The 26,221-nt window shown below is 47.4% G+C and overlaps 1 protein-coding gene across 5 annotated transcripts in view; it reads left to right on the top strand.

Annotated features, from left to right (window-relative positions):
• EVA1C (eva-1 homolog C) overlaps positions 1-25,284 on the top strand; it is a 91,703-nt gene extending 66,419 nt beyond the window's left edge. For 2 of the 5 annotated variants that reach the window (XM_061134108.1, XM_061134107.1), the window contains exons 5-8: positions 2,872-3,015; positions 12,883-12,963; positions 14,003-14,092; positions 24,693-25,284. In XM_061134108.1, the coding sequence (XP_060990091.1) occupies positions 2,872-3,015; positions 12,883-12,963; positions 14,003-14,092; positions 24,693-25,069 (692 nt within the window). In that variant the 3' untranslated portion in view covers positions 25,070-25,284. The other 3 variants (XM_061134111.1, XM_061134109.1, XM_061134110.1) reach the window with 3 other exon arrangements.
• Positions 25,285-26,221: the final 937 nt, after the last annotated feature.

Raw genomic sequence — 26,221 nt, 5'->3', positions numbered from 1 at the left:
TTCTGTCATTCATGAAAACCCACCAAATTCGGTCCAGCAAGACGCATCCTTTAGGCAGAAATATCAGAAGCAGTCAGAAAACAGATGCAAGTTGCCAAGTAGAACTGATCCAGGGGCCAACAAAAGGATGACAGCTTCCGGCGGCCCCTCCAGGCAGCTTTTCTCAGCATAGATTCGAACTCAGGGGTCATCCTCCCAGAACACATTCCAAAGCCAGACGTTTGGGATGTTTGCATTTCCTGGTGTCCATGCCAGTCCACCAGTCCATTGATTGAATACATCATTGTTGGGCGCCTACTGTGTGCCCTGCACTCCAGTGATCAGGCATCGTGGGATTGGACTTGGCAAATAAACCCAAACCTTTATGAAGGTATTCAGATCAAGTGCCTTCATAATAATGTTCCTCATTATTTGTTGAGATATACATATTACATACTTTTAGATATATAACATGGAGAAGGAAATGGCAACCCACTCCAGTGTTCTTTCCTGGAAAATCCAACGGACAGAGGAGCCTGGTGGACTACAGTCCATGGGGTAATAAAAGAGTTGGACATGACTTAGCAACTAAACCAAACAAGATATATAACAAAAATATGTAATATATAGCCATACATATGCACATATGTATACACACACATTTATACATATATGTTTATATGGTCTATATAAGCATGCTCCATATATTATTATATGTGGGAATATAAAATATACACATATAAATAAATATATCTAAGTTATGTTTTATATATGTGTGTGTATTTATTTAATTGTCATTTCCTTAAGATCGTTGTCTTCCCACCTTTCTGGTGTTTCCCACAGATTCTTGCTTTCAACTAGACTCTTACAGATCTCTAAAGTATTAATATAAGAGAGAGAGATGGAACTTCCCTGAGATGTGAGCTTCCCCACCTTTACCTAGCTGCATACTGTTATATAAACAACTTATGATACTAATAATATATCATATTCTCTGTATATTTTCTATGAAATATAGGATGTGTAATAAACAACCTATCTCATGAGACACACAAGCGCTGAGAACACAGCCTCGGCAGAATGTTTGTTGTAAGTGAGCTGAACTTTGCAAGGTCTCTAGAATTCTCTCCTTCTCTGTTCCCTGCTCTTCAAGCCCTTAACTCCTCCCAACGTGTATGATTAAAATTGCTTCCAAACCAGTCTCCCTGCCTTTGGCTCCTTGACTCTCCCAGGGCAACCAATAACGATGTCGCCAAAGGACCCACACATCAGGGCGTTTCTTAGGCTCCCTGGTACTTACAGAATAAAGTTCAAAGTCTCTAGCTCAGCGTTCAGAAGAAGTTGGATCTTGCTCTCCTTTACTTTTCCTGGTCACGTACCGCAGCTTCCCTGCCCGCACCTCAGGCTCAGCCCCTAGACGCCCACTAAGTGCTTCTGGCTCACTGACTTTGGTGCTTATACCTTTCTCTCTTGGCCTGCCGGTACCCAGTTCATGATCCTTCTGCAAGGACCAAGCCCCCTCCTCTGTAAAGCCTGTCTTGACCACTCTGGTCCCCAGCAATCTCCCCCTCCTCCGACCCCATCACGTCCTGTCTGAACCAGTCACTGCTGGTACTCACTCTGTCTCATGTTGTTAGACGTCAGGTCGCCTGTGTGGGCTTTGTCTTTCAGCCCCATCACACATCCTGTGGACACAAGGCGGGCTTCTCTTGGCTGTTTTTTTCTGACTGCATGTAGCACAGTGCCTCACTCTTCAAACGTGTTCAGTTAATGTTTAGTAACTGTGAAGGCCTTGTGCCAGGGTCCTGAAAAAAGTGATCCACATGTTTATTCATCCACCTGTCCATTTTTCATTCATTTATTCATCAGCTATTGGATTTCCACAGCGGGTCAGGCTGGAAAAATTAGATGATGAACAAAATAGAAATAGCTTCTGTCCTCATAGTGCTTATGTTCACATAGGAGAGGATTCTCAAAATCAACCAATAACTAAACTGTTTCAAAGAGCAGTAACCAATAACTAAACTAAAAGAATAAAAGAAAGAATCTTTATTCAGTGTTCTACATGTTTTGCCTGTTGTGTATGCAAGACCAGTTACATGACTGGGCAGGGGCAGTGTAAAATGCAAATCTAGGGCCCCTTGTTCAAAAATGCATAAGGATTTCTGATTGGCTCATTTGTAGAGACGTGGGTCCACCTAGAGTCTGTCACACAGAGTAAAGTCAAAAAGAGAAAAACAGATATTGCATGTTAACGCATATACACAGAGTCTAGAAAAATGGTACAGATGAACCTATTTGCAGGGCAGAAATAGAGACAGGGATGCAGAGAAATGAAGTGTGGACACAGTGGGGGGAAGCGAGAGGGGCGATGGATCGGAAGAGAAGCGCTGCCAGACGCACACCGCTCTGTGTAAAATAAGCAGTGGGCGGCTGCCGTGGGGCACAGCGAGCGCAGTCTGGAGCTCGGCGCTGACCCAGGGGGCTGGGATGCGGGGTGGCGAGAGGGAAGCTCGGGGGAGGGGGCGGGTGTGTATGTGTAGCTGGTTCACGTTGTGCAGCAGAAACTAGCACAGTATATAAGGCAATTATATTCCAATAAAAACTAAAAGAGAAAAGAAGATTTTAGTAAGTCTCTCATCTTATATAACACAATATAATATAGAGATAGATTTTCAGACGATGACAGCAGGGTATTAGAGCAAGCTGATTAAAGCAAGCCCTTCCAGCACTGCCTGTATGGTGCTCAGCCCACTGCGGGTGCTTTAATGAGACGGAAAATAATCAAGTAATCACAGCTGATCTCCATGAACTGTGAAGTCCAGCTCAGAAAATAGCCGAAGCCATACATGGATTCTAACCTAAAGGTTTTTGATGTCTCCTGCCTCTCAGACTGTCTGTCTTACTCGGCTCTGCACGTGTTATCCAGGAGATGTTATGGGAAGCAGAGATGCAAAGTCCTCGTCAACAACCACCACTTCGGAAGCCCCTGTCTGCCAGGAGTGAAAAAATACCTCTCGGTCTTCTATGCGTGTGGTAAGGAAGTCGCGACATCCGCCCAACACATCCTGACACTGGGTTGTCTTCCCTCACGCTCATGAGCCTTCCTCCTGTCCTTCATCCTTGTTTATAACATCCGTGTCAGATAAGCGATAGAATTTTCTTGGGTCAAAAGTGCTTTTAGCTGGACTTCCCTGCGGTTCAGTGGTTAGGACTCTGCCCTTCCACTGCAAGGGACATGGGTTCGATCCCTAGTAGGGAAACTAAGATCCTGCATGCCACCTGGCCAAAAAAAAAAAAAAGAGAGAGAGAGAGAAGTGCTTTTAGTAATCAGATTGGCAGCAAGAGGGAAGGGAAGGAGAAGAATAAGGAAATGGGATAAACTGGATGTCACTGAGAAGAACGAGTTTAATCTGAGTTTTCAGGAGGCTCTAGAATTTATGGATATGTCATGTAAGTTTACTGAGTATTGCTTGACTCCTAGTTAATCTTCCAGTCTTGTGTTTGGGCTCTAAAATGACTAATTCTCTGGACTGCCAACAGGCGTTTTATCAATGTATCCCTAGGGTTAAGCCAACAGATCAAGTGCTTACCTACAGCCTTTAAATATGTTACGTGACAGCCTTACTTTGTTTTCCTAGTGTCTTCAAATCATAAAATGAAATTCTTAGTTCATTTGATTCCAATTTTATAAAGCTACTTTTAAAAATCAAGTGTTAATTACCCTCTGAGGGTACCATGGATTTCTGGTTTGTAATCCTGACACATGGATTGGTGTGGGTTTTTTTTTTTTTTTTTCAAATAAGTATAGAAGCAAAGGAAAAGCAAAGAACGTCATAACTGAAGAACCCAATACTTGTGCTCATGGAAACCTCGTTCCCCCTGCCAGATACCCCTAGCCTTTTCTTCCTCTTCTTTTTTAACAGCTTTATTGAGCTATAAATCACAAACTATACAGTTCACCCCTTAATCATACAAATCAGTGGTCTCAATAGAGTCACAGAATTGTGCAACTCGCATTGCAATTAACTTAAGAACGTTCTTGGAAATTCCCTAGCGGTCCAGTGGTTAAGATTCCAAGCTTCTACTGAAGGGGTAGAAGTCCGATCCCTGGTCAGGGAACTAAGATCACATATGCACAGTCAGTAAAATAAATGAAAATTTTTTAAAAATTTAAGAAGAGTCTCTTCAACTCCCAAAGAAACCCTGGACCATTTAGCAGTCACCTCCCAATCTACCCCTCGCCCCCCAGCCCCACCCCAAGCAACTACCACTTTCCGTCTTATGAATTTATCTCTTCTGGACATTTCATATGAATGGAATTGGACAATGTGTGATTCTCTGTGACTTGCTTCTTTACCTAGTGTGTTTTCAAGGTGCATCTATGTTGGAGTATGTGCCAATACATCATTCCTTTTTATAGCTCAATAATATTTTGTTGCAACCCCAGCCTTTTATATCCTGAGCTAAATATGTCCTCTCCAAATCAGAGCTGGAATAGGTACAGTGAAGTAGCTGTAGAAATATATTCCCAAAATAATAGCGCCCACATTCACGTTCCAGGAGGCATGGTTTTATTTGCCCTCCAGTCTTTACTGGTTCCCGTGTGAAGCAGCTCTGGGTAGCCTGGAACCTATTCTGGTTGAGTTTCCTCAAGAAACTCAAGAAGTCACATGTGCATTCTAAATCGCTTCCAACTCTGTGCTACCCCATGGGCTGCAGCCCTGCCAGGCTCCTCTGTCCATGGGATTCTCCAGGCAAGAACACTGGAGTGGGTTGCCGTGCCCTCCTCCAGGGGATCTTCCCCACTCAGGGATGGAACCTGTGTCTCTTATGTCTCCTGCATTAGCAGGCGAGTTCTTTACCACTAGCACCACCTGGGAAACCCCAGGAAGCCACACAGAACAGTCTGAAGTTCTAGTAACTGCAGGTCTCTCTAGCTGAGTGTGGAAGGGAGGGCAGGATGTTAACCTGCAAATAAGGTGGATTTCCTGGTATGCCTTCCTGGGTGAGGCAAGGGCAGTGCCCAGGCTGAGGCTCCTTTTAGCTAAGACAGGGTGGGCTTTCAGGGCCTGAGGAGTCACACATTCCAGCCCAAGCTTCCTCTCCTTCATTCACTCGTTCAGCACGTTGTGGGTGTGTTTTAGTTAAAAAAGAAAAGACGCTGTTATGAATTATCAGTGGAGGAAGAGAAATGTGCCTAACGGCTCAGTCGTGTCGGACTCTTTGCGACCCCATGGACTGTAGCCCACCAGGCTCCTCTGACCATGGGATTCTCCAGGCAAGAAGTGGGTTGCCATGACCTCCTCCAGGGGAAAAGATCAAATCCAGGTCTCCCACATAGCAGACAGATTCTTTACCGTCTGAGCCATGAGGGAAGTCCTGGGGGAAGAGAGATGAGCATTAAACAAATAACCAGAGAAATCTGTCTTTACCCACTGTGATGAACGATGCTTCAGCAAAGGGCAGGATGGAACTTCCCTGGTGGTCCAGTGGCTAAGACTCAGCTCCCAATGGGGGGCTACCGAGGTTAGATCCCTGGTCAGGGAGAACCCACATGCCGCAACTAAGACCCAGTGCAGCCAGATAATTTTATTTTTGTAAAGGCCAGGATGCTGTGCAGAAGGATAATGGTAGAGGGGCTGTTTTAATTTGGGGGGAGAGTTGAGAAATCTTCCAAAGAGTACCTTCCTTGGGGGTGAATTTACCCCTGTGCTCTGAGGGGTGGGCAGGCGTGAGCTGGCAGATGCTGAGTGGGAGAGGAGGGGTGAGTGGGTGAGGACGCAGGTGGGTGAGGTGGTACAAGAGGGGGCCAGGATCAGGTCCTGTGGGGCCTGGGAGGAGGTGCCAGCAGGAGACTCATTCAGTGATGATGTTTAGACTCTTAAAGGACAGCTCCGGCTGAAAGGTAGAGGGGGGCTGGGCACAGACCAGTTAGACCAGAAATGGGCCCGAAGATATGGTAAAAATTGGGCGGATTGGAGAGGTTTGGGAAAGTAGGAAGATAATTTGAGATGCTGGGGGCACCTGGCCTATTTGGAAAGATTGGGGTCCAGAGAAGGTGATGAGGGCCAGAAGTATGTGTCCTTTGTCACCATGGGGTGGGAGCAGAGGCTCTGGGGATGGATGGAGGGACGGCTTAGAGTTCCAACCACACGGCTCTGGCTCTCGTCTTCTCAAAAGAAGTGTGAGCCGAAGTGGTCGGATGGGGCGTGGGGAAGGGGAGAGGGAATGGAGGAGGTGCAAGTCTGAAGTGAGGGCCGTGGGGGACGGAGGGCAGGCTGACTTCAGAAAGGACAGTGGTGGTGCTAGCTTGGTGTGCCAAGGGCCTGTGAGGTTAGTGGTCGAAGTTCTTGGGGACGCTGGTCTGCCTGGTTGGTGGGTGCGTCCAGCTAGATGCGTGAGGGCTGGCTGGGGGACATGGGCTCCTCCAGGCTCACTGGTTCGGATGAGGTCAGAGGATGGTGGGGGAGGCATCTGAGTGAGTTCACTGGAGGAAGGAGGCCGAGGTCAGAGAGGGGGCTTTGTGTCTTGGTTTCGGATGTTGGACCTTGGACAGTTCCCTCCTTGTCTTCCCTCTGGGTACCCAGGAGTTATTCTAAAGGAGAGGAGGTGACTCTCACTCTGAGCAACTCAGCGTCCCCAACCCCTCCTCCCTGCTCCCCCATCCAAACAAATGCCTTCTCAGGCAACTTCTTATCACTTCTAATCACCTTCTAAGTGGTTGACATTTTTAAATCATTTCTCCCCCTGACAGATGGGTCGTCACTGTGAAATTGGATCATTAGAAAGTGATTTGCAATGTCTGTATTTTTTTTTTAGATCACCAAATGGGGCGTGGAATGTGGGCATTTTGTGTTTAAAAAAAAATATTCCCACTCATGTGGAAGTTCATACAGAAATGAAGGATGTCAGGAATTAATTTCTAAGCGGATCTGTCTTACTCCTTTGGATATGAGTGAAGAAACCAATTTGAGCTGGTTTAAGCCAAAAGTGAGTTGGGTTGGGGAGGTAGCCTATGGCTAGAAGGCCATCTTCAGAAGCCAGACCAGGAAGGAAAGGCTCAGGGTGGAACTAAACTGGAAACTTCTTGAGCATGAAGTCTCTCTGTCTCTCTCTCCTCTCGCTCGCCTCTACAGCTTTTCTCTGAGCCTGGGCTAGATGGCCTACAGTCATTCCCACAACCCAGGTGATTCTTACGTTACACTTTTATGTTCTAACAATGTGAAGACTCCCAATCTGGCAACTTCCTTCCAGATTCCTACCAGAGAGCTGTTTCTTTGGCTAGGCTGGGGTCAGGTAGCCCCCTCCTGTGATCTGCCTTGGCCAGGGACCATGTGACATGATATGATTATAAACTTGGCTGCCGGAGAACAGCCCAGCCAACCTCCCACCCTAATCTAGATGCTCTTATGTAAGAGGCTCAGGGAAGTGAAGGAAGGTCACTCAGTCGCGTCTGACTCTTTGCGACCCCATGGACTATACAGTCCATGGAATTCTCCAGGCCAGAATCCTGGAGTGGGTAGCCTTTCCCTTCTCGGGGGGATCTTCCCAACCCAGGGATCGAACCCAGGCCTCCTGCATTGCAGGCAGATTCTTTACCAGCTGAGCCACCAGGGAAGCCCAAGAATACTGGAGTGGTTAGCTATCCCTTCTTCAGCGGATCTTCCCAACCCAGGAATCGAACCAGGGGTCTCCTGCATTGCAGGTGGATCCTTTACCGACCGAGCTTTCAGGGGAGCCCGAGACCCAGGGAAGGTCCACCCCACTGACGTCTGTTCCAACACTCGGCTTCTAACTGCGGTCTCCTCTCGGGCTTTGCTGTCCTGCCCAGCAGTCTTGAGGTGCCCACCCAGGAGGTTACCCCACCCCTTGGGTTGGGGGGAATGAGCACTGTGGCCCTGCCCTCATGGGGTGGAATGTGGTGATTCCAGGCCCCGGTGATGTAGCGGACCAGGAGGGCTTGCCAGGGGGGTGGGTCAAGTGAGACCAGGTGGGTGAGAGTCAGCAAGGTGAAGGGCAGGCAGATATTGGGAGGTGAGCGCAGGGCTGAGGGGCCTCGGAGATGGGAGACTAAGGATTGGCTTGTAGCTGAGGGCGCCTGGTGGCTCAGACGGTAAAAGAATCCGCCTGCAATGCAGGAGACCTGGGTTCAATCCCTGGGTCAGGAAAATCCCCTGGAGAAGGCTGTGATAACGCTCTCCAGCATTCTTGCCTGGGAAATCCCACGGACAGAGGAGCCTGGTGGGCTACAGTCCAGGGGTCACAGAGAGTTGGATGTGGCTTAGCAACTTAACACTAAGGGCAGAGGGGAGCCTTTGGAGGGTTTTCTTTGGGAACGTTATTAATTTACATTTTAATAAGAACACGCCTCCTATTTTTTGGCTTCAGTTAATCCTGCCTCTCCTTCCCTCACTGCTCTTTGGCTGGGCTGAGTTTCAGCTCTCCATGTACCCTCAGGGGAATGATCCAGGCTGCAGGCCTTCTGCTCTTTGAACTGTAGGCAGCAGGTCTGGCTGATGTCAGACCCTTGGTCATTGATTGTGCTGGGAGATGTTTCGCTTGAGCACTCTTCTTTAATGCATGGCTAGATGAGGTCCTGGCTCTCAATTTTTATCCAGCTTTTGTTATCAGCCACACTTCTTGGATGGGATTAGGTTTTAGACTTTCTTCCTCATAGGAGAAGGCAGACCCAGAGAACTCGGTCAGCTTTTCCCCTCTCCTTCTCGGAGAGGGCTTCTCCCTGGGCCCAAAGCCAGTGATCCTTGAGGGTCACGGAGACAGAGGAACATCCCGCATCCCTGCCCTGACAGTTCCTGAGAGGGACAGGGAACATGCGGACCTCAGCCAGGCGTCTGCGGCTCCTCCCAGGGGCTGGGCGCCCAGAGGATGTGGGGACAAGAGGGACGGTGGTGCCGGAATGCGGGGTGCCCCCTTCAGCAGGCGCTGCACTGGGGGACAGGAGGGAGGGGTGGTGCAGGTTTGGGACCGGCAGGATGAGGGGGTGCCAGGATTCGGAGATGCACGTGCAGTGTGGGTACCTAGTGAAAAGCAGCGACAGTTAGGCAGAGGTCTCTTGTCTCTGATGTGAGAAATTACTTGGGGCTCTAATTTCAACCCGTGGAGGCTGCTTTATTAAAGCCGCTCTGGTCCAGGCTTGACACAGACTTATTCGGGGAGAAAATAAACTCAGGAAGGGGCCTGCCTAAATTTAGCGAACTTTTGGAGCCCATTGGAAGGGTCATCTCTGGTCTTATGTAACAGACTTGAGAGGGACGGTCTGAGTGAGAATCGCTTTACGTCTTGGTTGTTGTGCAGTCGCTCAGTCGTGTCCGACTCTTTGGGACCCCACGGGCTGCAGCACGCCAGGCTTCCCTGTCCTTCACCATCTCCCAGAGCTTGCTCACACTCATTGAGTCGGTGATGCCGTCCAACCGTCTCGTCCTCTCCTTTATCCAGTTGCCAGAGGAATGCAGGAATGGGAATGTTACACATCCTCACTAAGAGGACTCAGTCACTAAGAGGACTTCACACGATCCCACACTTAGTGGGAGCCTCGTGAAAAGTGGTTTGCTGGCTCCCCCAGTGGTTCAGACAATAAAGAATTCACCTGCAATGCAGGAAACCCAGGTTTGATCCCTGGGTCTGGAAGATCTGCTGGCGGAGGGCATGGCAACTCACTCCAGTGTTCTTGCCTGGAGAATTCCATGGGCAGAGGAGCCTGGTGGGCTGTAGTCCATGGGGTCGCAGAGTTGGACAGGACTGAGCGACCAACACTTTTCACCTCAGATGGAGGGGGCTGGGTTTGTGGGGTGGTAATAATTCATACCCAGTGTCTGTCCTTATTCTAAATCAGTTTGAAACAGGAGATATAAGAATCTGACAGGTGTGTTCATAACTGTTGTTATTTTAAAGGTCTGAAAGATTCTCCCACCGTGAGAGCCATTTTCCAGCAGTAAATGGGCAAGTTCCCTGTACCTATAGCATGTGGAAAAAGTGAAAGTCGCTCAGTTGTGTCCGACTCTTTGTGACCCCATAGACTATACAGTCCAAGGAATTCTCCAGGCCAGAATACTGGAGTGGGTAGCCGTTCCCTTCTCCAGGGGATCTTCCCAACCCAGGGATCAAACCCGGGTCTCCCACATTGCAGGTGGATTCTTTACCAGCTGAGCCACAAGGGAAGCCCAACCTATAGCATACACAGGCGATTTCATGTTTTATTCTGCAAAACTCATCCCACAATGCCCTTCGTTTCCGAGCAGTCCGTCTTTCCTGCGTTGAAAAGCCTCTGGCATTTTCAGGGATCCCAGCTCTCCTCCCACTGTATCTTGAGAACAAGCCAAGAGATGAGACACAGGAAAGAAGCACCACTCATGCAGAGAAAGCTCACTCCTGCCGACAGATCAGGGTGTAGAAGTGATGCAGAGCCTGTTCCATCAGAAAACATCCGGGGCAACACAGCTCAGCAATCCGGGGCACCACCAGGGGTCCTGGGATCAGCAGCTTGCTGGCCAAGGGGCATTTCTAGGGAAGGGCTGGACAGCATCCACCACCTCCAGCAATGTCACCATGCTGCCCTGAAAAGTGACCCCCGCTGCTGACGGTCACAAAGGCACCGGGGCCTCCTGCCCATGGAATATTCACAATGTAGGAACGTCCTGGGACGTCCCCCAAAAGACTTCTGTTAAGCACTTTGAGAATGTAAATGAAGTTTTCTTGCTGCTAGAAGTGTCTTACCACTGCTTTGGCAAAAAAAAAAAAAAGTCAGCACAGTTGAACTTGCCCAGTTTGTGTTGGCTTCACTTCTATTTCCCGTTGCCACTTCTCCCAGATCCCAGCTGGGCCGAAGAACAAATAAAAATAAACAGTTTTCTGCAGCAAAAACACTTGGCTTCCTCTCCCTTCTCCCAGCTGGGCTGCAGTGTGGGGGTCTTCAGAACTCGTGCTTTGCCCTCCGGTTTTGACTCCTGCTACCATCGCCTCTGCCTTGCCTGGAGGGCCTTGAGATCCGGATAGTTTATTCTTAGGGTCAATTTAGCAGACTCTTGAACCATCTTCTATGGGAATCTGTTACACTGCCCTCTCACTTTATCGTTCTGTCATCCTTTCTTACAATATGGAGAGCTGCATTCTAGCACGGGGCCTTCAGATTCTCTGTAGGCTTATTAAGAAAGTGAAGAGTTAAGAGCTGTGGGCAGAAAGCAGAATTGCAGTCGGGAGAGGTCAGTGCTGGGTTTAGAGTTGGTTCCATTCCTTTTGTTTCACTGTATCTCGGGGAAGTTGATGTTCAGCATTAACGTTCTTAAGGTGTGATTTACATACCTTAAAATTCACCCAGTTCATGTAGAAACAATTCAGTGATTTCTGACAAATGTACAGAGCTGTCAGCCTTCATCTGGCTTCCCAGGTGGCTCAGTGGTAAAGAATTCGCCTGCCAAGGTAGGAGACGTGGGTTCGATCCCTGGCTCAGAAAGATCCCATGAAGAAGGAAATGATGACCCACTCCAGCATTCTTGCCTGGGAAACCTATGGACGGAGGAGCCTGGGGTCACAAAGAGTCAGACACGACTGCGCATGCACACAAGTGCAGGCTTCACCATACTCCAATTTTAAAACACCTCCGTGATCCCCCAAAGCTCCCTCATGGGCACACATGGTCACTCCCCTTCCCCACCTCGGTCTCGAGGTGCTCAGTCGTTCAGTCCTGTCCTGCTCTTTTGCAACTCCCTGGCCTGTAGCTCGCCAGGCTCCTCTGTCCATGAGATTTCCCAGGCAAGAATACTGGAGTGGGCTACCATTTTCTCCTCCAGGAGATCTTCCCGCCCCAGGGATAGAACCCAAGTCTCCCTTCTCTCCTGCAATGCAGGCAGATTCTTACCACTGAATCAACGGGAACCACTAGCTTACTTTTTGTCCCTGTAAACTTGGCTTTGTCTGGAGATTTCATATGAACGGAATCATGCCGTATGTGTTCTTGTGTCTGGCTTCCTTCACTGAGCATAATGTTTTTGAGGTTTATCCATGTTGTAGCAGTCGGCCTTCTGTATCTGTGGGTTCCACATGCGTGGATTCAACCAACCACAGAACTGAACATATTTGAAAAAAAGTTCCTGAAAATTCCAAAAAGCAAAACTTGAATTTACTCCACATTGACAAACTATTTACTATAATACATTTACATTGTATTTATGACTATTTACATTGTACTAAGTATTGTCAGTAACCTAGAGATGATTTAAAGTATACGATAGGATATTGGGTGGGTTACATGCAAATCAGATGCCATCTTATATGAGGGAATTGAGCACCTGTGTATTTTGGTATCCAAGGTGGGTCCTGGAACCAAACCAAGAGGATCCCAACGACTGGACTCCATTCCTTGCTGTTGCTAAATATTATTCTATTAGATAGATACACCATATCGCTAAGTCTTGCCTTTCTCATTTGCAACCCCATGGACTACAGCCCACCAGGTTCCTCTGTCCATGGGATTTCCCAGGCAAGAATACTGGAGTGGGTTGCCATTTCCTTTTCCAGGGGATCCTCCCGAAGGCAGGGATCAAATCTGCAGCTCTTACATTACATTCTTTACCACTGAGCCACCAGGGAAGCCAACTAAATATTATTCTATGGGATAGACATACCATATCGTCTTTATTTGTTCTCCATGGTGTTTGTTTGTTTTTTTTTTAATACTACAAGATAGATCTAAGGGGTAACCTTTCTGGGACATTTGATGATCATGTGGGTACCATTGGTGTATCTGTGTGAGTGTGTTGGACAAGCAGAGTGAATGATATATGTACTGATTTGAAAATTGATCTTTTTAAATCTTATCAACAGGACATTTTAAAGATCTGTTAAGTGTCCAAAGTATCTAAAATATCTCTTTTTGGTTTTCAGTTCCCAAGAATATACTCACAGCAATTGATCCATCAGTTGCTAATATAAAACCTTCTGTGAAGCAGAAAGATGGCGACTACGGTAATGTTTATGGCTTACTACCAAGGTTTCTCGTTAAGTAAAGGTGCACAGCCCCACGTGGCCACAGGTGGATGCACTGGTTAAGACACAGAGACCCTCAGGCCGTGTGCGCTACCGGCTCTGAGAACGGCAGAGCTGTGGCAGATGGTTACTCACGGTGGCCAACCTGGGGTGTTTTGAATTATAAGTAGGGTAAATCCTCCTTCCGTTCCCCTTTATTTCCTAAAGGAAAAAATCACCTTGAAAAAGGAGATCTGCTCAGAAATAAATCTGGGGTTCCTGGATTATCTGATGGGCTTGTTGGAAGGATGATCCCATTTGGGAACCTGAAGGGTCAGACCCAGGCTGGACCTGCAGACCTCCATCCTTATATGCCCTTCTGCCTCAGGTTTTCCCTAGGCTCTGGTAAATAAGGGAATGAACATTTTGGGTTTGTCTTTAAAATCAAATCTAGAATGGAATTTAGACTCTTGGGGCTCCTAGTAGAAACTACAGAGGCCCCCAAGACAGTCTGTGTAAGATGTTGTACTTTGTGGATTGAGAGTTTTTCTTGTGTTACTTGAATTCCATTTATGAAGTCTTTTCCCTCTAAGTATAAAAGTAAAGTATGCTTGATATGGAACACACAGGAAAATATCAAGTAAATAGAACTCCTCCCTAGTCTCAAAGCCTGGAATAATTGTTGTTAATATTCTAGCTCTGCCCCTCTAGCTCTCCACCAGGCCCTGCCTCTCTCATCCTCTCTGCTCTTTCTAACAGGGCTCCTACCAGGCTCCCATCAATATCCTGGCCCCCCCGCAGTGGAGGCCTGAAAACCCTGTCTAACATCCCCAGGGTCCCCAGAGGCCATAAGCTACTATCTGCTAAAATGCTCTTTCTGGCTTAGTCGTCCCTAATTTTGTCAAAGGCCCACTTATTGGATTTCTGTGGCTTTTTATTTATGATGGCAGTCCTGGTTTAGGAACAAAATGCAAACTGGGAACAGCTGTGATTAATCAGCCTTTCATTTTTTTTGTTGTTGTTGTTTTTAATGAAACAGGTGTAGACCTTGACCCAAGGGAACCGAGGATTCTGAGGAAAGATGGCGTGATTGTCAGCCACTCGTTGGCAGCATTTGCTTACATTAGAGGTAGGTAATTGAAAACTTCCTAGATGGATTTACTGAATTCTTATTCACAAATGTTCTGTTTAATTGTAACACTTGGATGGCTAAAGAAAGCGGGGAACTTCCATGCTGGTCCAGTGGCTAAGACTCTGCATTCCCAGTGCAGGGGGCCTGTTGGATTCTTGGTCAGGAAACTAGATCCCACATGCTGCAACAACAACAAAAAAAGGTCCCGCGTTCCTCAACTAAGACCCAGCACAGCCAAATAAAATATTAAAGAAGACAGACTTTAAATTTGACACAGCAACTGCAGCCTTCTACATTCCAGAAGCACAGAGATCTGAATTTAGGTACTGGTCCACTGGCAATCAACAAGAGAACCACAAACACTTAAGTCACACTCTCCAGCAGCTGGTCTCCAGGGGAATTTTCCACTTTGCAAAGTAGGAAGCTGAGGAATGCATTTTCCGGCTTGAAAACTTGGGAAGGGCACAGGATTATTGAATTCCACCCTTGGCTGGAAGAACATTGAGCCGAAAGATGACTTACTGAACAGAACAGGTCATGGTCTGTGGAGGCAGAGACCCTTTCTGAGTCACCAGCATTACTGTTCGCGGTTGCCAAGGCTTCCCTGGATAATCTTCCCCTCGAGGATCAATCAGACTCCATCCTCCTTAATTAGCAGAGCCCGAATGGCTCGTCTGCAAGGGCATGGTGCACGCTGTCTTTCCTCGTCAGCCTCTCTGCTTACCTCTGGATGGACCGTATTTTGGAATGTTGACTCTGCAAGTTTCGGCAATGCCTGCCTGACTCTGTTCAGGGGGCCAAAATTTCTGAGAACTTTTGTAAAATACATGGTAACAGAACACATTATGGCATGACTTATTCAAGCCCTTGCCAGAGCTGGGGCTATTTGGAGTAAGCCTTCCATAGAGGATAATAAAGGCTTGAGGAGACACCTCAACACAGGAGCTGGAGTAATCTTGAGACCTTCTTACCAATATTCTCCTTGTGTGGTGGTTGTGTGGTTGTTGAGAGTCCTCTCCTTTCTAACCACCATCCCATTTCTGTTCCTGATAATTGTCAAACTTAAGAGATATACGGGATTTTATTGTTGGAAATATCTCATATTTTCAGAGTCCTTAGAGAGCCCCTTGGTGGAAAGGCCATGTGAAAATCCTTTGCAGAGAGGCATGACGACTAGGCTGCTTATGTGCTGCGGCCACTCTGGGCTGTACCATTCTCCTCAACAACTGTCTTGTTCAGCTCAGGCGGCCTTAACAAGACACCATGGACTGGGTGGCTTAAATGACAGAATTGTATTTTCTTCCTGGCTTGAAGGCCATGCTCAAGGTTCCAGCAGGCCTGGTGCCTAGTGAGGGCTGTCTTCATGGCTTGTAGACAACCTTTCCCTGTGTCCTCACACAGCAGGGAGGGAAAGAGAGAAAGAAAACACTAGGTGTCTCTTCTTTTTTTTTTTAACCGAACTATAGCTGATTTAATGTATTGTGTTAATTTCTGCTGTAATCAAAGTGATTTAGTTATCAGTTCAGCTCAGTTATACATATATTAATATATACATTCATTCTTTTTCATGTTCATTTCCATTATGGTTTATCACAAGCTATTTAATGTAGTTCCCTGTGCTATACACTAGGATTTTGTTGTTTACTCATCTTATATTGATCGTTTGCATTTGCTAATCCCAAACTCCCAGTCCAACCTTCCCCCACCCGTACCCTCACCCCTGGTAACCACAGGCCCATTCTCTATGTCTGTGAGTCTGTAGATAAGTTCATTTGTGTCATATTTTAGATTCCATTTAGTGTCTCTTCTTATAAGGACACTAATCCTGTTGGATCAGGGCCCCACCCTTATGACCCCATTGAAACTTAATTATCTCCTTATAGGTTCTGTCTCCAGATATATTCACACTGGGGGTTAAGGCTTCAGTGCATGAGTTTCAGAGGTTACAATGCATAGGGGTGACCCTGACAGAGGGACTCATCCCCTCTCCTGCACACAAGGAAGCTGAGATCAGAGGACTTGAGCCGTGTTCCTGAGGACACTGCATGGCCAGCAGCAGGGCAGGATCTGCCTCAACAGATACAAAACCTGCCCTCCAGCTTCTCCAAGAGAGACGTGTGCCCTTCAGAATTTTGAAGGATGGAAACCTAATATCCTCGAGAGATCTGAATTAGCTTCTCTCCATCCCTGTCTATCCTCTTGCACACTCATAACTCCAAGAAGTCATTGCTGTTGTTGTTACTCAGTCACTAAGTCATGTCCAGCTCTTTGCGACCCCATGGACTGCAGCACGCCAGGCTTCCCTGTCCTTCGCTATCTCCCGGAGTTTGCTCAAACTCATGTCCATTGAGTCAGTGATGTTATCTAACCATCTCATCCTCTGCTGCCCCCTTCTCCTTCTGCCCTTGATCTTTCAAAGTATCAGGGTCTTTTCCAGTGAGTCACCTCTTTGCATCAGATGGCCAGAGTATCAGAGCTTCAGCTTCAGCATCAGCATCAGAAGTCCTTGGAGAGATTTACTTATTAGGCACCCATCTCTCCACTAGACATTAAGGTTTCAGCTGCAGGTGTTTGTCATCCTAGTCATTGCCATATCCTAGTGGCTGAGACAGAGCTGGCGCGGAGTAGACGCACAGTTAACGGTTAATTAGTGAGCAGATGATGAGTCCTCCTCTGGTCTCATGAGCTATCCCATACCTTATCATCACCCTGTATTTGCTGTTTGTAGGTATCCAATTTCTAAGGACTGTACAAACTCAGTGGGTTATTGGGTTTTACCGAGGGATGTTTAGGCATGTTCTGAGGCCAAGCCAAAATTTCATGTCAAAGGGAAAGAGACTCTGAATGTGTTGTGTCAGGTGTTAATGAAACAGAGCTGCTACTAGAAGTTTATTCGTCAAATCACAGAGGCTCACAAAGTCTTAGGGGGAAGGGGCCTCTGCCCTTGCCTGTGAATTTCCTGGGTGTGTTACTCTCTGGGTTTGTTATTCTTCTGAATGGTCCCCAGCTCACAGCATCCTCCTCACTGGTTAGGCCAGCACACTGCAGTGAAGGGCAGGACCTTAGGCTGAGCCATTTCAACACGAGCATCGCATGATGAGTATCACCTTCATCATCACTAGAAAGTGGTGCCCCAGCCAACTCTCGGTGGCATCTTCATCGTTGATGTAGGGATGTGATCTGAAGGCTGGACCAGGCTCCCTGGGCACCCACTGAGAGGAGGAGGCCCTCCTAGGGGAGAGGTCCCAACAGAAGCTACCAAGGGTGAGCTGGGAAGGTTCTGGCAAAATCACCAAATAGACAATGGACTGAGCAAATCAGAAGGACATGTCCTCAGGTCAGGCTACAGGTAGCTTTGTCACATTAGTGCCGCCAAGTGCACGTGGGGGACCAACAGGCTAGAACCCAGAATCAAGGGGCTTATCCCGGGATGTGGAGACACAGAGGCTGGTGGAACAGACACAGAAATACCCAAGGGTTCCTGATGGACGATTTCTCTTTGAACCATTTAAGTGGTTTGTGAGACATCTTCATAGGAATGTTTGAATTTGTGTGTGCTCAGGCGCTCAGTCATGTCCGACTCTTTGTGACCCCATGGACTATACTAGGTTTCTCTGTCCATGGAATTTTCCAGGCAAGAACACTGGAGTGGGTTGCCATTCCCTTCTCCAGGGGCTCTTCCTGACCCAGGGATCGAACCCACGTTCTGTCTCCTGCATTGGCAGGCAAATTCCTTACCACAGCGCACTGGGGAAGCCCACGTTTGAATTTACCCTGTTCTCAATGATATAGACATATTTATTGAATTCATTCTAGAATTTAGATCATGGGTCTGAAGAAGCTCATAGAAAATTTTCAAAGTTAGGGAAATGGAAAGGGATGGATGTGTGTGTGTCTCTATGTGTGTGAGTGTGTGTGTGTATGAATGTGTGTGTGTGTGTGTGTGTGTGTGTGTGTGTGTGTGTGTGTGTGTGTGTTGGAGATTTGGGGAAGTGACTTTGTTAGCTGGCTCAGCTGAAGATTGTGTCAAAGGATATTTATTTAGTCTTGCTCAGAACCTGATGTCTTCCATTCCATCTAGTGAGCGTTTTATTAATATTTCCTGCCCTTCGCGGCCTAGTATTTCTGACCCTGCTCTGGACTTGGGCCTGTGTGTGTCCTTGGCCTCTGGCAGAGCTCACTGTGGACTTGCGGGGTGCATGGGGGTAAGCGGGGCCATGGGTGAGAACGCAGCATTTCTGCACCTTCTGCATTGGGAGGGTGTCATTGTTTCATGTGAAAGGAGCTCCAGGATATCAGACAGACCCACAATGAAACAGAAGTATCATAACACATTCCGAAGTTGGAGTTACATGATCCCCTGTCAGGGAGAAGGATGGGAAATCAGCACCGGCTTGTCATGGAGGTGTGGGTTCTGAAGTGTTCCCACGGCCTCTAATCTTTGGTCCCATGACAGAAAGTTACTATCACATCCCTAAGTGCTGTCAGACCAGGCCCAGCATGCCTCGTGCTTTCACCCGATGGTAGCAGGGCCCCCAGGATGGAACTCTCGCCCAGTCTCTTGGTGTCTTTTTTAGACTCAGTCACTTTGAGCTGGAGCTGTGTTGGCTGCAGACCAGAGTTCTAAGGGTCGAGGGACCTTAAAGGCCACGGGCCACCATGGTGAGACTCCCCAGGGTTTGCTACCACTGATGAAATGCAAGTCACTCACTGGAGCTGCGAGAGTAAGACTGACAAGAGCCCAGTGTGAAGATTCTGTTTAACAAGGAGGCTAACGCCTTTATTTTAACAGAATATATAATAGGAAAGGTGAATGGTCGTTGCTGACCCACGAAAAGACGCAGGGATTCTTGGCCTCCGGAGGAGAAGAATTCAATCCGGGGCCAGAGATGAGGCTTGATCGCTCAGAGCTTTTGTGTAATAAAGTTTTATTAAAATATAAAGGAGATAGAGAAAGCTTCTGACATGGGCATCAGAAGGGGGCAGAAAGAGTGCCCCCCATCTAGTTTTTAGCTGGATGTTATATAGTCACTAGCAGTCTGTTAATGAAAGAAAGGAATGTCTTAAAACTCAGAATGGCACCAGGCCCCTCATCCATAAGATGTATTTTGGGATAATCTTGGCACCAGATGAGTCATCCTGGGCCATAAAACAATTGACTTGAACCCTGTAGAAGGGCAGATTACCATACAAATAGTTTCGTTTACATAGATTAGGGGAACAATGTCTGAGTATAACATAATGGTTTGGCAAGTCAGTTCTGAGCCATTAGAGTCTGGGGTGAATGCATAGTATATTAACATAGCTTTAGGACAAACATTTCCATAAGAAAAATGCATTGGTTAACTCAGAGTTGGAGAATAGTTAACTTCAGGGTGGAACCAGGTGTCATTGTGGCAACACAGTATTTTAAGAGAAACCTCCTTTTAAAATTTGTATAGAGAAGGGGGGAAAAAAAAAAAAAATATATATATATATATACACACACACACATATATCACTAGCTTGTTTCCTCCTGCCGCTTAAGAGAGATAAAAGTGTCTGACACTTGCAGCCTATTTCCTCTGTTTGGAGACCCCTGGCCTTCCTGCCTGTTACCCTCTCAAAGGGCTTCCCTGGTAGCGCTAGTGGTAAAGAACCCAGCTGTCAATGCAGGAGATGTAAGAGATGTGGGTTCTTAGATCTCCCAGGACCCTGGGTCGGGAAGGTCCCCTGGAGGAGGGCATGGCAACCGTCCTCTTAGTGTAAAGCCTGGGCCTCTGGAGAGAGCTCTGATCTGAGGTTAGGTCCCCCCTGGGTGGTGGCTTTGGGCAAGTGAGAACAGGAGGACCTGGGCCAGTTCCCAGCCACGGCTCCATCAGCTAACATCTGTGATTCTGTGACTGCAGACCAGTTGGTTCATTTGACTAGGAAACCTCGATTCCAGTTGGTTGGCCCAAGAGTTTCCACGTTTTCCATCTTTGATCGTTGGATCTCAGCAGACTCAGTATAACGGCCTGAAGAGTGATCACTTGGTAGGAGGTTCATGGGAGCCAGAGGTGCCTAGGGTCTGATGCATGAGAAGCTCTGCTGGCACCAGAATCCAGATCCCCACACCCAGAGCAGAGGGAGAGAGGAAGGAAGGCCGCTAACATCATGGAGCCCCCGACCCCGGACCACCAAGTCTAGTGCTGTAGATCCACGGCCCCTTCCTTCCAGCACTCAGCAGAGAGCTGTGTCAGCCTCAGTTAGGACTGGGCACTGGGGATTGGGCGGAGAACAAGGCGGTTCAGCCCCAGCGCTCAGGGAGCTTGCATTCTTTGGGGTGAGAAAGGACAAAAAACACTCAGAGACTTAGCGACATTCGAGAGGCTGTGAGACCTAGTGACGGGGACTGAGTCCAGGCTGGGCATGGGGCACAGAGGCCTGGATGAGGAGGGGAGAGAGAACATTCCAGGCAGAGGAACGGCATGTGCAAAAGCTCCAAGGTGCCCAGTCATCTTGCCCCCGTGAGGGCTGGAGAGAGGCCAGTGGCCAGAAAGCAGCAAGCAGGGGCTCGAGGCTTTGGAGTTGAACTTGTGGAGGCTGGTTGCACCGGCCAGGTTCTAGCAAGCTTCATAGGTGATGGTCAGGGTTTGCTTTTTATCTTATAGGCGGGGAGAGAGAGGGTTATAGGTTTTTAGTAGGACAAAGATGTGATCTGATGTGGATTTTTAAAAAGATCACAATTCCAATAGGGAAGATGGATGAGGAGGGTAGGAAAGGAGAGAGGAGACCAGCTGGGGGCGGGAAAGGTGGAGAAGTGTTATCCTTCCTGGTTTTCAGATAAATTCACTAGGTCCAAAGACACCTTAATGTTAGGAAAATACAGGTCGTTCACCATGTATATGCTGTCTAATGCCTAATATCAACAATATATGGAGCCTGTATGTATATATAGATACACCTAACACAGACCCAATTTTAAAAGTGGGCAAGTGTCATGAGCCTGCATTTTGACAAGACAGACTAGGTAAGCATCTGAAGAGATGTCTATATAATTGGGGATCAGGGAAATCAAGTCAAGCCACAGTGAGATAAAGTTTTGTACCCATACGATTGGGAAAAAGCTAGAATCCTGTCCATTCCTAATGCTGGAGAAGACGAGGAGTCACGCGATTTCTCAGGCATGGCAGGACTCCAGAAGCCACCCTGGCCACATTTCCCCAAAGTCACACGTCTTACAACTCACTCAGTTGCCCTCCTAGGTCAGTACTGGAGAGAAACACTTGCACGTGTCGACCCAGGGACATTTGCAGGAATGGTCACGGCTACAAGGCCCGCAGAAGGAAGCCTGGCAGCCCCCAGATGCCCACCGCCTGGCGACTGCGTGAACGAGCCACAGTGCAGTCGGGACATGGAGCAGTGTGCAGCCATATCCTATTAGGTTAAAAGCAGACACCAAAGCCCAGACACTAAGCTGTCATGTTACACCCTTTTCATAAAGCTTTTAGGAATACATGGAGATGCAGAAAGCTATATTAAAAAGGCAAGCAGGGGAGGAATGACCATGGAATGCAGGTGGTAGTTACCTTGATGTGGGGGGAAGCTGGGGGGAGGGGAAGCCACAGGTTATACACAGGTATTGTTGAGGTCTAACTCCCACTCAGGGGGCTGATTCACAGCACAGGTGCTGATGACAGAATTTAAATTGCTTAATTAATGAATAAATACAAAGGAAGGCCATGTATTGACCCATAAAGAGAATGTGTCATAGCCTAAGGATTCCCTGGTGGCTCTGTGGTAAAGAACCTATCTGCCAAGCAGGAGATGTGGGTTTGATCCCTGGGTCGGGAAGATCCCCTGGAGAAGGAACTGGCAACCCACTCCAGTATTCTTGCCTGGAGAATCCCATGGGTACAGGAGCCTGGCAGGCGACAGTTCATGGGATTGCAACTACTCAGACACAACGTAGCTACTAAACAACAACATGGTTAGTTTAATTCTTTAAAAAGAAATAGGGTTGGGAAGGAGAGAGAGAGAAAGGAAGGAAGGGGAACAGTAACTAGCCCGGCTACCTGGAACAGAGGCAGACCTCCTCTGTCCTGGCCTGAGCCCCTTGTTCGCCCCTGAGACCATTGCTGGGAATGATGGTCTTATGGGCAAGGAGAGAAGAGGGCTGTGGGTGATCATTGTTTCCCAGAAGCTTGACTGGCACGGGCTATTTCTGCCTGGAACTGGCCTGTCATGAACAGGGCTGGCTGGAAAAGGTCACAAATGGGTGGGAGTCCGTTTTGCCATCGGCAGCAGCCCTTGCAGGCATGGCAGGAGGTAATGTTGTAGGCCTGGCTGTCGGTGGGCTCAAGGTTGACGCTTTCCCAGGAGAAGGGGAAGCTGAATTATGGCTGCACTGAAAGCCCGTATCAGAACCATGAGGACAGGAGGGATTGGAGAAGACAATGATCCGGATGTTTGGTGGGGCAGTAGGGGTGGGAGGGGCAGGAGGAAGCAGAGAGAAGAAAGGAGGAGGATTTGAAGGAAAGGAAGGGGGGAGTGGAGTTAGAAGCAGTGAGTCCACTCCCAGAAGAGGCTTGGACATGCAAGGGGAGAAGGAGAAAGGATTTGCCTCCTCAGATCAGGGCCTTGGGTCTTAGCATCATTTTCTGTAATATTCTGGCTTAATGGCTTCACGACTGTGTCCCAAATGCCAGCATCTCCCAATCGCCGTTCCACTACCACTCGCAGAAATAGAACACAAAAGATGTGCCTCCAGTCGACCAAATCTTCAAACTACCTCGGGGCTTCCCTAGTGGCTAAGACGGTAAAGAGCCTGCCTGCAGTGCAGGAGATGTGGGTTCCATCCCTGGGTTGGGAAGATCCCCCGGAGAAGGGAATGGCATCCCACTCCAGTATTCTTGCCTGGAGAATTCCATGGGCAGAGGAGACTGGTGGGCTGCAGTCCATAGGGTCACAAAGAGTCAGGACTGAGTGACTAGCAACACTTCCAGGATCAAAATAACCTTAACTCTGGGAAAGATATGTTGTTCTTATTTTTATAATGTTATAATATATTGTCTGCTTTGCAGACAACAGCTCACTCCCCCTCTCCCCGCCAAAATCAGCTTTGCATTCAGATCTGTGTGCCTTAGGGAGAGTGATGAGATTGTGCTCAGAGGGCTGACGGCAACAAAGAACACTTGAGGCTGGTGACCTCACCAGTGACTTGAACTGCGAGTGAAGGAAGCCGACCGGGGAAGTTTCATGTTTCAAGAAGATAACGTGTCCCACTTAGAGCTCTCCCGTCAGATCACAGAAGCTGGATTTCTTGACTGGACATGAAACGTAACAGCCGTGGAGATCTGAACCTCCAGTCTGCATCTCTGGGAAGGACCAAGGCAGCAGAGACAACAGTCATTATTCAAGTGTAGTGAACAGGGGCGCGTGGGCCTGGAGGAGGATGGTTCTGTCGAGACGTAGGAGCACGTGCCAGTGGTTCTAGGTGTACGTCTCAGAAGCTGCTCACAGCTCAGGAGCTGGCTTCCCGTCCTGGCTCCACCCAGGCTCACACGGTGGCTCCCCATGCCACCTGCTGACCTCAGTCTGAGTCTCTATATTGGGGATTCACAAAGTACAGCCCACGGGCCGGCTTTGTAAATAAAGTTTTATTAGAACACAGCCATATCTGTATCATCTTTCATGTTACAACAGCACAGCTGAGACGTTGCAACACAGATCCTGTGGCCCACGAAGCCTAAAATAGGTCCTATCTGACCATTTACAGGAAAAAAAAACCTGTCAACTCCTGATCTATATTATAAGAGAGTTAACTGGATTGTTACTTCCCCAAATGGGAATGCTAGCCCCTCAGGGGATACAGAGCTGAAGAGGAATAGTCCTTTCCACATAGGGTTAATGTAAGGATTAAACGTATGTTAGGATTTAGACCAGGGTACATAGTACAAATTAGCATTACTTCTATTCCTATTATACAATCATTTGGATGTTGAACTTTGATTACCAGAACCTTTTTATTTATTTATTTATTTTATTTATTATTTATTTTATTTATTTTTTTAAATTTATATTTATTTTTTAATCTGAAAGAAATTATGCTGTGTAACATTTAATCTTAGGACTTACACTCATACTTTATATGTATTTCATTTTTCAAAGTTTACTACTATTAATAAAAGCTAACAGCTTCTTAAATATTTGTTATGTGTCATTGAGTGTTCTGAGAGCATCATAGAAAGTAACTCAACTTTATGATAGAAAGGGGCTTTTGGCTCCATTTTACAGGTGAAAAAACTGAGGCAGAGAGAGGTGATGTAATTTGCCAAAAGTCACACAACTAGTGAGTGGCAGGCCTGCATTTGAACTCAGGAAGGTCCATTGCTATGTGTCCTCTCATAAACATACATATATTGACTCCATACATACATACATGCTCCAACTCTTTCTTTTGTTTGTTTTAATTAGTAGGCGTCTGTGCTCTTAGGTGTGGATGGTCTCAGAGATGCTGTCCAGGATTGGGACTCTGCATTACCCGCCTGCCCGGGCGCACGCCTGTCTCTGTGGGACTTGGGCCTGGTGAGGACCGGCAGCTCCTCCGGGCCCTGACGTGTTCTCTCCTTTACAGCCCACCCTGAGAGAGCCGCCCTGCTGTTCGTGTCCAGCGTCTGCATCGGTCTGGCGCTCACGCTGTGTGCGTTGGTCATCAGAGTGTCCTGCACCAAGGACCTCCAGGAGCTGCAGCTGGCCAGGGAGCACCTGGTGCCAGGAAGCGACAAGGCCGAGGAGGACAGCCAGGACGAGGAGGGGGAGGAGGACTCCTCTGACTCCGACTTTCCAGGGGAACTCTCGGGGTTCTGTAGGACTACATATCCTGTCTACAGTTCCATAGAGGCTGCAGAGCTGGCAGAAAGGATTGAGCGCAGGGAACAGATCATCCAGGAAATATGGATGAACAGTGGCTTGGACACTTCACTCCCAAGAAACATGGGCCAGTTCTACTGAGAGCCAGATACATCTTGACGTGAGCACACTTTCTGAGGAGGGAAGGTTCCAAAAGCCCCTCCAGTCTGTTCCACTTGTACCTTCTGTGAAGGAGAGTCTGTCATGCCATCCAATCCTGGGGAAGCCAGAAAGTTCTTAAAGGGACATTTCAAACTGTTTACAGCACATCTCAAAATAAATTGGAGGGGAGAAGTCTTTGTCTCCTGTTATTTATTTAAATTCATGTGCTAACAGAACTAGAGTTTACATTTATCAAGCACTTTTAATGCCAGGCACTATTCTAGTTGCTTTTCATGCATTAAGTTATTTAATACTCATGACAACTTCATGCGATGATGCTATCATTCTTATTTTACAGATGGATTTTTAGAAGATCTCTATCTATTCATTAAGAAATTATACTAATATTCAAGATGGCAAACATGAGTTGAGTGACCTCAGGCTCACTGGTGGTATTATGTTTGGAGAAAGGGTTGGCAAAAAAAATTTTAAGGTGAAGATAATAAATATTTTAGGCATTTCTGGTCAGATGGTGTCCACCACCACTACTCACCTCTGCCACTGGAGCTCAAAAGCAACCACATCTAATACATAGTGGATGAACACAGCTGTGTTTCAATAAAACTTTATTGGTGGAAACTGAAATTTGAAATTAATGAAGTTTCACATGTCATATATTCTTAATCAATTACTTTAAAATGTAAAAGCCATTCTTAGCTCATGGACTGTACAAAAACAGGCCGTAGACTGGATTTGGTCTTGATTTTATAAATAAGTTATGGTTTACATGGCTCAGTGGTAAAGAATCTGTCTGCCAGTGCAGGAGACAATCCATGGTGGGCGGTGGCGGGGCGGTCACAAAAGAGTTGCATACAGTTTAGTGACTAAAACAACAATGGTTTTCAATGGCTCAAATGGTAAGGAATCTGCCTGCATTTCTGGGCGCCTGATGTCCTCTGCTAGCGATCAGAAGTTGTTTTGTGGAGTTTGCTCAGCGTTCAGCTGTTCTTTTGATGAATTTGTTGGGGGAGAAAGTGGTCTCCCCATTCTATTCCTCCCCATCTTAGCTCCTCCCCCAGGAATCTGCCTGCAATGCAGGAGACCCAGGTTCGATCCCTGGGTTGGGAAGATTCCCTGAAGAAGGGAATGGCA

Source organism: Dama dama, chromosome 31 (assembly GCF_033118175.1).
Source record: "Dama dama isolate Ldn47 chromosome 31, ASM3311817v1, whole genome shotgun sequence".
Lineage (NCBI taxonomy): Eukaryota > Metazoa > Chordata > Mammalia > Artiodactyla > Cervidae > Dama > Dama dama.
The sequence above is the reverse complement of the archived record's forward strand: the minus strand, read 5'-3'. Positions and strand labels throughout refer to the sequence as shown.